General features: G+C 29.5%; 2 protein-coding genes across 2 annotated transcripts in view; both read left to right on the top strand.

Annotated features, from left to right (window-relative positions):
• LOC100200997 (uncharacterized) overlaps positions 1 to 17,480 on the top strand; it is a 28,011-nt gene that overhangs the window by 6,876 nt on the left and 3,655 nt on the right. The window contains exons 3-5 of the mRNA XM_065810803.1: positions 1,839 to 1,923; positions 12,356 to 12,592; positions 16,798 to 17,449. Coding sequence (XP_065666875.1) covers positions 1,839 to 1,923; positions 12,356 to 12,592; positions 16,798 to 17,449 — 974 coding nt within the window. The remainder of the gene's footprint in view (positions 1 to 1,838; positions 1,924 to 12,355; positions 12,593 to 16,797; positions 17,450 to 17,480) is intronic.
• LOC136087439 (uncharacterized) lies at positions 5,342 to 6,029 on the top strand. Its single transcript, XM_065810211.1, has 3 exons — positions 5,342 to 5,503; positions 5,551 to 5,868; positions 5,941 to 6,029. Exons 1-3 carry the CDS (start codon positions 5,342 to 5,344, stop codon positions 6,001 to 6,003), a joined length of 543 nt encoding a protein of 180 aa, XP_065666283.1. The 3' UTR covers positions 6,004 to 6,029.

Here is a 17,480-nt window from a genome sequence, read left to right on the forward strand (position 1 = left end):
ATAATAAGCTTCAAAATAAAATGTTAACAAAAAATTTGTTTGCAATAAATATAAATTGAATTGAATGAAAACTGAAGAGATCTTGGTAATACCTAGTGGCATAGTGAGGGTCATTCCTGAAAATCAAACAAAAATCTAGCTACAGTAACAATATAAAATTTAGAAGATAGTTCAAGTGAGGGTGAAAGTTTTATTTAAATTAAAAACATTTTTAATAGTTAAATATTTTTTGTATAAGTGTCATTATTTTTTGTTTCTTGAAAATAGTTTAAAAAGCAGAAACATTCTTTTGCTAAAGTTAAACAGGTGAAATTAAAATGAAATTATAAGAGCTTAATAAATAAAATATAAAATAAATTATTCTAATTCTGTTCAAAATATTTTTTTTTTTTTACAAAAAAAAAAAAGTTAGGCATATACTCAGACTTATGGAAATATTTAATAGTATGCTAGATTAAGAAGCAATAAATTAGAAAGAAAAAGTATCTAATAAGTTTAGTATTTTTTAGAGTTTACTTGTTTGATTTGATCTTAGTTGTTTGGTCTAACATAAAGCATGTTTTTAAAAAAATAATAAATTATTATTTCATCAATTCTACTTTATTATTTAGAGTAATGTTTATTTACTTTGTTTTATTTTAAACTTGCTTTATGTTTTTAATCCTGTAAACAGTAATAAAACTACGTAGCAAAGTTGTTTTATAATAACACAAGCTTTTTATATTGACAAAACAAATTCACATAGTTGTTTTATTGTTATTTCATGTAGCTTTTTTTATCATCAGCATAAATGTGGTATTAAATAGTTATTTATAACTGTTTACAAGTGGTTTAAATATTGTAATATTTACGTTTTTACTTGAGTATTATGTTAGGTAAAAATAATTACTGAAAGTAATATCATAATATTATTAAATATTTTACTTGCACATTAGACACATAACACATTAAATATGCTGTATTAAAGCCTAAGTTGCCTTTGTAATGTGCAAGTGCACATTGCAAAGGCAACTTTAGCTTTAAATTATAATTTAAATATAAGTTTTAACAGTAACTTAGGCTATATTAAAACCCATCATTATGAGAAATTGTTTAAGTATGAGAGATGTTTTGTTAAAAAAGTATCAATTACAAACTAATATACAAAAGATACAATTTTGTACTAATGCAGCCCTCTTACCGAAAAGCAGCAGGCAGGGAGGGGGAATTAACAAACAAAAAAAAATTTCAATTAGATTTTTTTGCATTAATTTGAACCGTGTTAGTATTAGTAGTAGTAGTTTGTAATCAAGTCTTATAAAATGTGCTATCATGCTTGTTAACCATCACAAAAAGAACATAGTCCTTTTACTAGTACCTCAACTTTAATAAATGTTGCTTGATGAAAATGTTTTTTCAATATTTTTTCAATAATATTTGAAGAATTTAATTATTTTAATATTTGTTAAATTTTACTGTATTTAACTCCCCAAAGCTGAAGGGCTCACAAATGTTTGTAACAACCACTCAACCCTTTAACTCCTAATCATGAGACAAACAAGGCTGTTGTGTGGTAAACAAGTTGAACACAGTACTACCAGAGGTGTGCTAAGGATTGAACTTGATTAAATTCAAAACTTCTTGCTTATGAAGCATTTTCCATCACTTCCATCGCCTTGAATATATCAACAAGCAGAAACATAAAAGCATAATAAAGCTAAATAAATAAGTGAACAATAAAGTTTTTTTGTAATGTATTAGAAAGTAGTAACAATATACATATGTAAACATATGTGAAATAATCATATATAAACTTAAGTATTACAAACCATTTTTATACCATTACTGTGCTTGTTTAGAGATCAAAACATACCTGCTGATCCACTGGTTAATTTTGGTCTTGAAAGTGAAGATGAATATTGTGTAGTTAATCGAGCATACCAAGTATTTATGTTTTTATATTAATCTTTATTTAATTAACCATGTATTAAAATAGACTTTTATAAATAGAAAGTTATAAGTTTTGTTCTGTAAAAACAATGTTTTAGGAAATTTGTACACAATTTTTGTAAAAATGTTCGAAAATATGCATAATATAATTCATCTGTGAGTTTAGTACAAAAGGTCCTCCATATTCCTCAATATTGACTTTAGAGTGGTAGAGTATACTAAGGTCAGGCTTCACGACTTGAAAGCAAGAGGGATAAATTATGCAAGTAAATGCATGTTTTTTTTTGTTTAAAAAAGTTTAATATCCTTTATTCCATACTTGCGTAGTTTGGATAGGTTTCCATAGTGATATTTTCTTATTTAAATAGTACATTATCGAAGTGTTGAAGGAAGTTTTTGCAACCAGATGCTATTTCTAGTGTTAACTAGTTTTGCTCAGAAAATTTTTTTAAAGTGAATACTTATTAATGTTTGTTTGATATACAGTTCAAATGTTTTTTGTTGTTAAATAGTAAGAAAGTTGTTTTTCATAACATGAACTTTTATGTATTAAAATTCTTCAGGTTTATTTATTATTTATAATTAAGTCATAGTTATTTTTCTCTTTTATTACTACTAAATCATTTGATTTTACTACCACAGTTGTTTTAACACAAGTATGCTAATGGTGGTTGTTCACCTTGTTCTTGTCTGTTTTTATCCTTCAACAATTTTACATTCAGATACTTAATGTATGCTTGATTAATTTTTTCTTTCTTTTATTTTATATAATTTTTTCTTTCTTTTATTTTATAAGTGGTTTTTGCATTTGTAAGCAACAAACTTTTGTTAATGTTCTGGTTTGATTTAATATTAATGATTAATATTCTGGTTTGATTTTGAATCTTTTCCATTTGCTAGTAGTTAAATTTGAATTAAATCCAATATCTGCTTGTGGACTGCAAGATGGTTTGAGTAAGTGTTTTTGAACAAGCTATTTTGAGACAATCTGTTACAGTTTTAGGACATTTTGGGACCATTGGTAAAAATAAGGTTGTCAAATCTGTTGTATAAAATTAGCCCCAGAAGTACTGTAATGAATATATTCTCAAAAAGAATGAATCAATCAGTTTATTATTTATAATTGTGCCTAGAGTTTGCATTACTCTATATTTTTAATTGTGTATAAACAATTCTGAATACTCTTCAGAATTGTTTGTTTTACTAGTGACGATAAATTTGTTCCAGGGTTTGCTCCATAGTAATGTTGATTTGTTATATTTTTTGATAAGTTGTTGGTATTCGTAGAAAATTGTTTACCTATTAAGAGCTAAATTCCAGTTGAACGTTGCAATATGTGTAGAGATAAGTCATAGTCAGCTTTGCTTCATATCAAACTTTTCATTGGTTAGAGTTGATTTCTGTTTCACTAGTTTCTTGGTTATGAAGAGCTGTGAAATAAAAAATAGTCAAAAAGTACAAATATAAAAAAAACAGGAAATATGAAAAAAAGGAAACAAATTTTCTTTATGGGAATAAAAAATAATGCTCTTGTTAATGATCATTAGTGATATATAATTATTAATTGTATAATATTATATAAAAATTAATTAGTAATAATTTTATAATATTATTATGTAAAAATTTATTAGTAATATATAATCAAAAAGTGTCCCCTTCTAACATATGGCTTTTAATTTGTAAAACACATTTATGAAGTAAAAAGTAAATGGTTACAAGTTTAAGCTGACCCACTTGGGTTGAAGTCTCAAAATGTAAAATTTTTGTCATTTTTATGGGCTAAAAATGCAAAAATAATCATTAGCGCATTAAAATAAGCTACAGGCATCAATTAGGTACTAAATGATGCAGAATTAAATTTAGAATATTGTTTATTTAACACTTTTTTCTAAAAGCATTATTTATGAAGTTATTTCCAAAAATCTAAGTTTTTTGTTTTAATAGCTTGAAATAATGACATATTACAAAAATATGGTGACCGATACTTTCAATATATTACATCTATGTTCAAGTTAACTATCAATATACAAAATCCTTACAATTGTAATGTTATTTATATATTAAACACACACAAAAGAAATAAAACATTACAATTTAAAATCAATTTTTACATGATGTTAAAATTTTTAATTAATTTCCTGGACCTAATTTTGTTTCGAGTAACTCCATCTCTGCGATCGTGCCCAATCACAGAAGCTGAAGTTTCTGTAACAAGTTTTACATGTTTTTTAACATTTTGGCTGTGACACTCATATCTTAACTTAAGTGGTTTTTTGATAAATTCAAGAATTTTATCTTCTTAAATCAGTCTTAAAACTGGTGGAATTGTGTGCCATAGGAAAGTTTGGGTCATTTTATATAGGGCTGTAAATCCTGGCTCGTGTTCGTGAACGGCTCGGTGATCAGCTCGACAAGAGCTCATTCATGTTCGGCTCGAATGGTAAACGAGCCGGGCTCGAACAAAAAATTAGGCTCATTTATTAAACGAGCCAAGCTTGAACATTAAGGCTCGATTAAAGCTCGAATATATATATATATATATATATATATATATATATATATATATATATATATTTATTTATTTATATTATAATAATATATATGTAATTAATAAAATTGTGATATTATATATATTAGTATATAATAAAAATATAGTGTTAGTGTAACCATATGAGATATGACCCATATAACTCTTATTACACTAACTAATTGATTAATATAAGCAATTTAATTACGTGAGGCTGCTATTGAGTATTGTCATTTGCATTGCCAAATGACTATTGTCATTTGTATTGGCAAATGTATGGAATTATAGGAAATAGAAGAAAAGGTTCAATCAATAACTGTTGACAATGCAAGTTTAAATGATGTAGCTGCTAATTGCTTGAAAAACAATTTAATTTCACGAAATAAGCTCCATTTCAAATCTCATATATTTCATGTTCGTTGTGCTGCACATATATTAAATTTTTTGGTGCAAGATGGGATAAAAAAGATTGCTTTTGTCATTGAAAGTATTAGAGAAACAGTGAAATATATAAAGAAATCTCCTGCTCGTTTATATAAATTTGGACAAATTGCAAAGCAAATGGATGTTCCAACGAACAAGGGGTTGCGACTTGATGTCGCAACACGTTGGAACTCCACTTATACGATGTTAGAGCATATTCTGCCATTTAAACTTGTTTTGAAAGAATATGCTGCAAGGGATGCTAACTACGAATGGTTGCCTTCTGATGAGAATTGGATTAAAGCTGAAAAAATATGCAAGTTTTTTTCGGTGTTTAATACAACATCTAAGCTATTTTCAGGAGCCAAATATCCAACAGCAAATTTATATCTTATTCAGGTTTGGAGTGTGAAACACATGTTGAACACACATCTTGCAAGTGATGATTAGTACATGAGGAAAATGGCAGCAGCTATGTCTATTAAATTTGACAAATATTGGGGTGATTGCAACATGTTGATGTCAATTGCTTCTGTCTTGGATCCTCATTACAAAATGGAGTTTTTAAAGTTCATTTTTCCTCAACTGTACAATGTTGCAGATAGTCAAGATCATCTCAAGAAGGTTAACAATTTTCCTCCAATTTGCAGCGAGTTATTGACTTTGAGCAGTTTTGCAACACAAATTCAGTAGCTGAAAAGACTGAGTTGGAACTTTATCTTGAGGAAAAGCATTTCAAATGTGAACCGTCAACCCACTTTACTTTTGATGTACTAGGTTGGTGGAAGGTGCATAGTATTAATAAACCAATCCTCTCAATGATGGCACGAGAAATACTTTCAATTCCACTAACATTAGTTGCTTCAGAATCTGCATTTAGCGCAGGAGGTCGATTGCTTGATTCATTTAGAAGTTCATTATCACCTAAAACAGTGGAAGCTTTGGTTTGTTGTGCAAGTTGGTTGAAAGATGATAGTCAAGAGAAAAAGGTAATGTTATTCTTTTAGTCATTTTTATGATATCTTTTTTAATTCAAGTTTTAATATCAACTAATTTTGTAGGTTGATCTTGAAGGAGGAAATTTGAATGTTGTTACTCCAACGGTTCTTAATTCTGCTATATGAAAAGGTAAACAATTAAGGTTCTAATTATGTTTTTATGTTGCATGATATCTCCTTTCAAATTCCAATTATTTTTTATATTTAATTATCTAGATTCATTCTCATGCAAGTTTGTTGTAAAATTTCAGATTTTCAGCACACTTTTGAGGTTCAACTTCAAGAGAATTAGAGGAAGGCTTTTTATCTTGTTTCATCCAATGCAACAAGAGCAAGACTTATATTTGTGAAAATGTAATTTGAACTATTAGAGTGCAGTGTTTAATAGGAATTATTATGTTTGTGAGAGTTTACATTATGTTTGAACTTTGAACATTAAGTGTGAACATTGAACTATTAAATTTAACTTTTATTTTGAACTATTAGATTTGTGGGATCTTATTTCATTATGTTGTTTATTTGCATGTTTAATAGACTGTAGGATTGTTTATGTTGTTTGTTGATTTGGACTTGCATTATTTACAGACGAGCCTTTAACGAACAATTTTTTTTTACTAAACGAGCTTTAAACTAACAGGTTACAATAATTGTTTCGAGTTTTAAACCAGTCGAGCTCGAGCAACATGTAAAACAAGCCGAGCCCAAACAATACTAATCCTTAATGAGCCAAGCTCGAACAAAGAATCTCATGTTCAAAACGAGCTCAAGCCGAGCCTGAACACTCTTAATATGTAAACGAGCCAAGCCGAGCCCTGGCAAGCTTGGCTCGTTTGGCTCGATTTACAGGCCTAATTTTATAATAGCATACAGCTTTGATATTATTCTTGGGCCTTAGAAACACACTTACATGTTTATTCATTAAAGGATAATCACTTTCACTAATATTGGGTTCATTGTCATCATCACTCTCAACCATGCCCTCTACAAAATCATCTTCTTTATCATGAAAGTCTTCTATGAGGTATTTATATATACAAAATTTTATTAACTGCTTTCATTCTGACCTCCTTATTCTTGTCAGTGAACATTCCAATGAGAATATTTTCACCATGAGTAAAATAACTGTTATTGTTTATAACTTTATAACAAATGTTCTTAGCATTTGAAATAAAATTTATAGATTCTTTGAATTACATTAAATATGTTTTTGGATTCATCAGTTAAATATTTATTAATCTTAATATCAAACCAACTAGGAAATATACCTTTACAATATATTCTGCAATAAGCTTTATATTTTTAGTCTGTTCAGAAATAAATACATAATACCTCAAGATTCTGTATGCTAATGTTAGCCAAAAAAATTGGTTCGTAAGTCCAATTTATAAAAAGGCTAAATCATTATCTATGTTTCCTGTGATTTCACCCCACTAGATGTGATAAGCATAGCATTAGTCAATCAATAAGTCATCAATGACTTTATTGTCTAGTATGACAAATTTTAGATTTGGGTTTGGTCTAAACTTTGCAGCGCCCCATTTGGAAACATTGCCATTCAGTTGTGAGCAAATGGCTCCAAAAAATTTATCTGGCTCTTTGGTAGTTCCATCAATTTCCATAAAAACATACCTTAAATGTAGTATTTTGAATATTCTATGTGCTACATCTATTTCATTGGCACTTTTTGGTGTGATGTGATCAAGGTAAAAGTTACCTAATAATAGAAATCTTTAATGACATAGATACAGTATGTTTTATGAATATAGGTAATTTAGTTTTCATAATTTTTAGATGCTTGATTGGCACCTAAATTTATTGATTTGCTTCTTTTATAAATCCTGCTGTATTTGTTTCATATTTTGGTTCTCTTTTCTTTTTGTCACAGTTCAAAAATCTTTAAAAGTTTTCAGTGTAACTGATGAGCTTTGTTTTAATTCTAATGATGAATATTGGATAAATATTATAATTTACACATAGATTAAATAGTTCTACACTAACACCTCTATGAACACTGTCTTTTCTATAGTTTTTAAAGTAAAGAAATTTTTTAATCACTTGCTTTAAAATGGGAAGTTTTCCAAAAGGTAGTTGTTTTAACAATTTAAAGCATTCATCCTAAAATGTTTGATTTATTTTCTGTTTTTCTTGTTGACATCTTTATGATATTTATTTGTGTATCTGAAAAACAACATTAAAACGGTCAATTATTTGAAGAAAAGTCTATTGTTTTTAGTTTTCTGTTAATAACTTTTTAAACTTAGATGTTACAAGAAAAGGTCATAGAATAATTGTTTAAAATTAAATTCTGCATCTTTTAGTGTAAAGTTTATACACATTAAACAAATATTACGCACTTTATAAAGAAATTAAGAAATGTGAAATTTTTTTAGGTCTTATTAACCTCAAGAGGGTCGGCAAAAACTAATAACCACTTGGTTTTTTTGTCATAAATCTTCTTTTTGGATTAAAAGCCAAGTAATTAGAGGGGATACTTTTTTATTTTTAGGTTTTAGCCCACCTTAATATATATATATATATATATATATATATATATATATATATATATATATATATATATATATATATATATATATATATATATTATATTATGTTATATTATATTATATTATATATATATATATATATTTTACATAAAATACATTTTCACCATATAGATATATTTGCCATAAATAATTACTTATCATCTCCCTTGAGGAATTGCATTGATTTGTTACTTGTGTATATAATTACTATTTTATATGTAAATGTCCCTTAGAGAATTACGATTAGTTAACATTAAACTTTTCTATTGTGTAATTTACATATGATATAAAACCTTAGATATTAAGAGGTGTTATTATTTCAATATTTCATAAAAAAACATTTTTGAAAAGTAATATTTTCACCACAACATAAAAACTAGGTTGGCAAAATATTACTGACCTCAGACACTCTCAGGTTGTCAAATGCCAATGTATGTATGTATTAGGGTGGTCCTTAATTTTCAAAGTTTGATTTTTGTACAGGGCACCCTTGAATTTTTTTTATATGCATGCATAAAAAATTCACAAAAAAAATCAGCTAAATCTGAAAACATTTAGAGGTCCCTAACACATACATAATAGTCAAGTATCATGTGGGGTTCCGTGGCTGTATTTCACTAGTTGTTATGCTGGTGAACTCTTTCACTGCACACTATACCGCCTGCATAGTTTATCAATATGATGTTACTTATTTATTGTTAAATTATCCAGAATGCATTTCACCAGCTGTCAGCCATTTGTAATCAGACACTGACAGACACTCACTCAATATAACAATAATATTTGATGAATCTGAATTAGTGACTACTGACTCTCTCAAGGAAACTTCCGTAACAACTAACCTAGTGGATACTGGATCAAAAGTGAGTGTTTTCTTTGTTTATTTTTACTTAAATATTAATTTGCCAAATTATATTGATTTAACAATGAATTATTATAAAACAGACAGAATGACCGATCCGCTGTGCTAAATCCATTTTAAATTGTTAATTAATATCAATTGCCTGAGTGCCATAATATTGAACTTGACTTTTCATTTATGCACATAATTGTGTATTTTATTTATTGGTTTTAGACCTTGTCAGAGTTTTCATATGTCATTGTTATTTATTTATATTGCATAACATAAATTTTGTCAGTTAGTTTTCTGAGTTCTATAAGTTTTTGTTAGAAATTACATATAATTTGAATAATTAAATTGGATGGTAACAAATAAAATTTGTTATTTTAAGGGAGATGGCCAATGCTTGCTGTAGGACTTCGAAACCAACTACAAGACGAGAAACTGAGTTGTGGCTGATAGGCCAAATGTCTGAAATTCTCAGCTCTACAAAGTTACTGTCAAAGAAGGAAGTCATGACACTTTTCTTCTATTACAAATAGGCCAAGTTGAATGTCTGTTGCACGAATATGAGAAAATGAAGAAAATTAAGGAAAATAAAACAAAGCGCTCTGAAAGTCTACTGAAGAAGGAAGAAGAATGGAAGGATGGCTTAGAGAGTCTTTTTGACATTGCTCATGCAAACGCCATGAAGATGATTAGCATGCAGGAAGACAGGGAGTTCCTGTTAGCTCACCGTGAGGCAGGACGACGTGGTAAGATGGGAAGTGTTGACAAAGCCATGGCCAAAAGAGAAAGAGATTTTCGCAGTAGAGAAGAAAACTTCAAGAGAAGAAAAGAGAGAGAAGAACAGGACAGAGTGGCCAGAGAGGAGAAAGCTATTCTTTAGAATTCCGAAAGCGAACAGGAGTCTGGTAATGATAATGAAGCATTTGGTGAGCTATCATCAAGCATAACTTCAAAGAGAACTAAACGTAAACGTGGCACACACAAAATACTGAATGACAAGTTAGCAGTATGTTTGGATATGGCAAAGGTCAGTGATAGAAATGCTGCACTAGTCCTGACTCCAGCACAGCAGCACTTCGGTCATGACCCAGCAGAGTTTAATATCAATCGATCGTCCATTCGAAGAGAAAGGATGAAATGTAGGCAGAGAATGGCAGAGAACTTAAAAGCAGAATTCAAGCCAAAAGTTCCACTAACAATACACTGGGATGGGAAATTGCTGGAAGATATCAGTAGCAAAAAAATTGTGGACCGGCTCCCAATCCTCTTGTCTGGACTAGGATTTGACCAACTTCTTTGTGTACCGAAGCTGCCATCTGGAACTGGATAAGCTGCAGCAACAGCTGTTTATGATGCAACTGTAGCATGGGGCATAGCTGATAAAGTCAAGTGCGTGTGCTTCGACACTACTTCCGTCAATAGTGGTCCAAGAAATGGTGCTTGCATCCTACTGGAGCAGAAGTTTGACAAAGATTTGCTCTGGTTTGCTTGCCGTCATCACATTTTAGAAATAGTCTTAGAGGCAATGGTTACTCTTTCTCTTGGCCCTTCAAAGGGTCCAGACATCATGATTTTAAAAAGGTTTCAAAGCAGTTGGGAAATTATTGACCGGTCAAACTTTCAGGCATCTAGTTTGAATGACATCGTGCACAGTGCCGTTTCCAGTGTTGCAAATGAAATTATTGCATTTGCTGAAAACCAACTGCAACAGTTTCAGCCTCGTGATGATTATCGCGAACTGCTAGAGCTGACAATAATGTTTCTGGGAGGCGTTCCATCTCAAGGATGCTCATTCAAAGCTCCGGCAGGACTGCATCGAGCCAGATGGATGGCCAAGGCTATTTATTCATTGAAAATATGGATGCTGAGAAGCCAGTTCAAGATGACAAAGAAAGAAGAGAAGGGAATAGCAGACGTGTGTCTTTTCACAGTGACTCTGTATGTCAAGCCCTGGTTTAGAGCGCCGTCAGCGTCATCTTCGCCTCGTGTTGATCTTGAGCTTATCAAGAAGATCGACAAATACAAGGCACAGAATCAAGCAGTCTCTCAGATCGCAATGAAGAAAATTTTAGGACATTTGTGGTACTTGTCAGAAGAACTGATTGCATTGGCTTTCTTTGATGATGAAGTCTCAGATGACACTAAACATCTGATGGTCAGTGCCCTGCAAGCACCGGGTGTAAAACATCCTTTGAAGAGGATAACTGTTGATCCTACGCTGGTGAGCTCCAAGAACTTGGAAGACTTTGTCACCGAGAGCAGTCGTAGATTTTTCACCATCACTGGTCTACCGTCAACTTTCCTCAACAAAGATGTAAAGCTCTGGTCTGCAGATGCTGACTATCAGTTGGCGAAGAACACTGTCAGTAGTATGAGAGTTGTGAATGACATAGCAGAACGTGGAGTTGCCTTAATGGACGAATACAACAAGCTGCACACAAACGATGAGGAGCAGAAACAGTGCCTTCTCTTAATTGTAAAGAAGTACCGCCAGCGATTTCCTGATTGAGCGAATAGAATACTCTGGCAATGGACTAACTAGACGGTTTTTGTCACTTTGACAGTCTCAACACAGAAGGACAATAATAATTGCAATATGTAACACTGTAACAGTTGTTTAAATGTGCTTCAATAAAGCAATGTTGTACTCTGTGATCATATTTGTCCTAATCATTCATATTGTAGAATACTGAGCATATGAGCCTTCTGTGGGCACTTTTATAGATATAAACTCTGCGGTAGGGACCCCTAAAATGTATTTTTTTCAAATAAAATTTTCAGTACAATTATTTTTTCATAAACGTCAACCATTCAAGGGGGTGCCCCGTCAGAAAACTGAAGAAAATTTTTTTTGTAATGAATAAGGACCACCCTAGTATGTATGTATGTATGTATGTATGTATGTATGTATGTATGTATGTATGTATGTATGTATGTATGTATGTATGTATGTATGTATGTATGTTGTATGTATGTATGTTTGTATGTATGCATATATGTATGTGTCTAATGTATTTTAAATAAGGTGATTTACCTTAAAAATTTTGTTGTTTTGATATTTTAAATATATATAAATTCACATTAGCTTGAAGCTATAAACAGTTCATCTGATTGTTACTGCAATGCCAAATGTAAAGATTACTACAATATTTGTAAGTCAAAAGAGAAATACAAAGAAAATGACTTATTTGAAATTTGCAATGGAATTGAAGACCTTGATGTGGAAATAGATCAAAATGCTTTGCAAGAACAACAAGCTATGTTAAAAATGGGTTTACCTGCATGTATTTTAGATGCCCTTTGTGATGATTATGAATTAAAGGTAATACAATTTTTTTGGGTCAAATATTTTAAATTAAACAAACTTCAATTAATATAAATACATTACATAATGCAGCTTTATGTTGTTTTTAAAAAGTTATTTATCTATATAGTTTAAAATTTTAGAATTAAATTCAAAATTTTTTTACACATGATTTATCACTTTTTAAAGTAAAAAAAAAATAAAAAATGATAACAATGTGTATGTCTACCTGGTTCAAGATAAGCTGAGTTTATTTATGCTTAAATTTCAAAAATGCAAAACATGAATAAGTGTTTTATTTTCAATTTAATAGGAATTAATCATACTTATTTAATTGAAGTTTACTTTAAATTTTTACTTTACTACTTTGGTTAATGCTTTTCTTAAACTCTATGGTTATTACTGTTTTTCTTAAATAATTTAAAATTCAATACAGTTATTATTATTATTATTATAGGCTAACATAGGGTTTCTTTCATTTATCTTGTCTTTATTATGATCGTTAGAAGCAATTTGTCATGTGAAAGTAAATTTTTTTAAAAATATTTACTTTGTTTTAATGCCAATATTACATAATAGTTGCATTTTGCAAAATTCCTAGCGCTCAAAATTTAACTCTTTAAACAATTAAAGAGTTTGTGGAACCATAAATAAAGTGAATAAAATAAATTATTAATGGATCATTTTCAGAAAGTAGTAGAATTATTTTTTTTATTTTGCAAAAAGGCCCTTCTATGAATAATGGTGAAAGTCCAATGCAGGGTTCCTGCAAAGCCTCAAGGCCAAAATGCCCATGTTTCTAAAAAATATTTTTATTAAATAGTATTAATGATCTGTGCTAAAAAGTAATTTTTGTAGAGTAATTCCATATGAAAATCATTAAAAAAAAACACATTTTCGACACCCTTACGTCTCAGAATTTGTTCATTTTTACCACACTTGCACTTCATTTTTACCTCACTTGCAGTCTATATTAAAAAAATAATAACTGCGAAAATTTTAGTTAAAAATACACACATGGGTTCCAGAGGTATTGTCAGTTAAAATAATGCTGACTCAGCATTTTAGTGATTATCTGAGGGAGTACTAAGCAACTTTGACATAAAGCATCTTCATAATGACTTAGGGAAATTTCCTAAAATTTGGTACTACAATAGATTTTTACTTGTGGAATCCAAAAATAGCACCCTCAAGACTCAATTGTCTCAGGAAATGCCTGGTTTATCCAATTTTGTTCAAAATTATTGACTTGTAAATTCATGATTTTTGTAGGTAAAATGAAGACTGTGGTCCAAAATCCCGAATAAAAACTTTAGTTGTATATCATTATTTTATCTTAGGTGTACTGAAAAAAATTAGGTTCATCAATTGTCTCTATAATACTTTGCGTTTAAAAATTTTGTCTTTTTAGAAAAATTTAAATTTTGTAACAAAAGCAATTAAAATGTTTTTTAAAACATTTATTTGAATAAAACATCAAATAATGCTATTTATTAACTAGTTTAGGACGTTTATAGTCATGGGCCAAGGGAGGGCCAAGGGGTCTCTGACTAACTCTGACCCCCGCCCCTTCCCCCAATCTCCCTGGATTTTTTTTTTTCTTTTCTTTAATGTATAAAATGATATAATAATATTAATAAATTTGAAAACATAATTGTTTTTGTTAGTTTAAGTTTTTGAAACAATTTTTTTTTCATTATTCATCTAGTGGCAATGATTGTAATAGTAGTGTTGTACGATCGGTACTCTGCCATTGCTTGAATGCTATATCTTCATCAAGCTCATGGTCCGTTAACTCCTGTACTAAAAAACTTTTTAATGTTTCAATACCAGGGCATTGGTTACATCGATGTAACATACATTCTACATTTTCAAGCGAACAAACAATGCCATAAAATCTTTATAACTTTTATTCCACCTAATGGCATTAATAAGAAATTTTGTATTTTGGTGATGTATGCATACACATACATTATGAGTACCTGACGCATCAGTTATAATGCACCATTTAGGTTTAAGAGTACAAAACTTTGACAAACTGACTTTGACGTTAGGGTAGTCTTTTTAAATGCAACATGTAATTCATTAAGATTGAGCAGCAATAATCTTTTTTGAACATGTTGGTTTTTCTTAACACTTACAAAATCTTTTTTTCCTGGCATCATTATCGAAAATTTATCACTTTGATAAAAGTTAATCACTAAATTAATTGTTTCTGGTGAAGGTGGGTTTCCATTTTTTTTTCCGGGTAATGATAGAATTCCATGCTCATTTTTAACTTTTCTCGCAGTTCGAACAAGATACTCAGACATTTCAAAGTAGCTTGATATCTTTGTACGTGTCCATGATTTTGGTGCAAGTGTTAACATTTGCACCTTGTGGCAATAAGATTCAGTCTCTGAAATTTTTTTATTTCATTCATTAAAATGTCTAGATCATGGTCATTGTTAATGTTGTTGTTTGAAATGGGGCTTTTTATTTCTGTTGGTAAAGAAGCTTCTTTAATGTTATATGCTAATAAGACCATTTTTGCAACTCTGTCAATAGTGTTCTCAAACTTTTGTTTTGCTGCAGGCAATTTGCTGTGTTTTGAAAGACTTTTTAGTTTGACTGGTGAAATTTCAACCAATTCTGTAGTGGTAACTTAATTTTTTTCTCACTTTTTGAATTTGAATCTTCATCTGTTTCTACTGCTTTTTTGTAACATTTACTGCAGAATTTCCAACCTGGGGTTACATAAACATTATTTTGTTGCAAAAATTTCGCCAAGTCTAGGGAAATCTTTATATTACCTAAGAAACAAATTTAGTTTTAAGTTTTTAAAATAACTGAAAATTTAAAATTTTTTATAAGTAATAAAATGTTTTTCTTTTAATTTCAATTCTGTTGTAATTAATGTGGGGTTACTTTTTATAGCTATTTTTTTCCTTTTGTGTTCCAAAAGGAAAAAGATTGCAACAGTTTGTAATTTTTCTCTCAAAATATTTTCCATAGAATTGCTCATGATAACAACATATAATTCTTATTGAACAATATTTTTCCTTTAAATTTGCTTGCCATATTTCTTCTTGTTTTTCACAAGAAAGATCTTTGAATTAAACAAAACCTTGTTTTCTAGAAAATCCAGTTTTGTGGCAATGAATGTTAAGACTTTTTCCAATGTCATATTTCTCCATACTAAATATGTTTATTATTTATAATATTACCTGCCCAAAAAAATAAAATAAAATTCACAATCATTCTTTAAGAAAATACAAACAAGTTAAGTACAACCTTTAAAAAGAACAAAACAAAACTTTTGCTTGTTTTTCATATAATAAGAGGTAAGCATTCACCCATTTGAATCGAAATAATGAAAAAAAAATTGTTTCTCAAACTTAAACTAAAGAAAAAATTATGTTTTTAAATTGAGTTTTAATAATTATTTATTATTTTATAAAAATAATAAATAATTATAAAAAAAAAAAATCCAGGGAGATTAGGGCGGGGGTGGAGTTGGTGAGAGGCCCTCAGGCCCTCCCTTGGCCTATGACTATAAACATCCTAAGCTAGTCAATAAATAACACTATTTGATGTTTTATTCATATAAATGCTTTAAAAAACAAATTTAATTTCTTTTGTTACAAAATTTAAATTTTTCTAAAAAGACACAATTTTTAAACGCAAATTTTGATCAAGTATTAGAAAGTATTAGAAAGACAATTGATAAATCTAATTTTTTTCAGTAGACCTAAGATAAAGTTATGATATACAATTAAAGTTTTTATTCGGGATTTTGGGCCACAATCATGAGTTTACAAGTCAATAATTTTGAACAAAATTGGATAAATGAGGCATTTCCTGAGTCTTGAGGGTGTTATTTTTAGATTCCACGTAAAAATCTATTGGGGTACCAAATTTTAGGAAAATTCCCTAAGCCATTATGAAGATATTATATGTCAAAGTTACTTAGTAGTCACCTCAGATAATCAGTAAAATGCTGAGTCAGCATTATTTTAACTGACAATATCTCTGGAACCCATGTGTATTTTTAACTAAAATTTTTGCAGTTATTATTTTTTTAATATGAACTGCAAGTGAGGTAAAAATGAACAATTTCTGAGATGTAAGGGTGAAAAATAATTTCATATGGAATGACCCTGTATTATTTAGAAATTTTTTTATAATTTTTGCTATTTTCTCATAAAAGTATTTAATTTGATAAAATAGTTATTATTATTTAGGGAAATGCCTTTACAAAGATTAAACCAATTGATAGTAAAGAAAAGGTAGCAGCAAGTAAAATCTTCTCAGATTTGGAAGAATATAAATGTAAAAAAACAAGCACACAAAAAGATGATTCTTATGTTTCAGTTGAAAAAAATGAAGTTGAAAAAGAGGTTGAAAAAGAAGGTTGTATTGTATGCTTAAACTGTGAAAACGAAAGTAAACAATGCTCTGATATGAACATCAAATTATCTAAAAATACAAATGTCATTCAAGGTATTTCCTCCGAGCATGACACATTGCAATATCCAGAAAGCCTAAAAGATAATATTGTACATTCCACTTTGATTGAGAAAGAAAAAGTACTTTTTACAGAAGAAAATCACCAAGTTGCATCAGATGATTCAGGGTTTATTGACAAAGAGGAACATGAAAATCAATGGGCAACTTATTTTTCAAATCTACCATTAGGTTGGAATGAGTTCTGGGAACAATGTGGTGATCAAATGGTTTGGAATAACTGGAATGAAATGTTTTTTTCAACATATGGAGATAGTGTTTCTCCTGATATGGTAGATTGGACAACTAAATTATGGGCTGATAGGTATCAAAAATTTTATTGGCAAACATTCTGTCAGTACCTTGAAAACTATAGAGAAGAAATGAAAGGTGATGTTTTCTTTTCATTAATTTAAGTTAT

This window comes from Hydra vulgaris, chromosome 11, assembly GCF_038396675.1.
Source record: "Hydra vulgaris chromosome 11, alternate assembly HydraT2T_AEP".
Classification (NCBI taxonomy): domain Eukaryota; kingdom Metazoa; phylum Cnidaria; class Hydrozoa; order Anthoathecata; family Hydridae; genus Hydra; species Hydra vulgaris.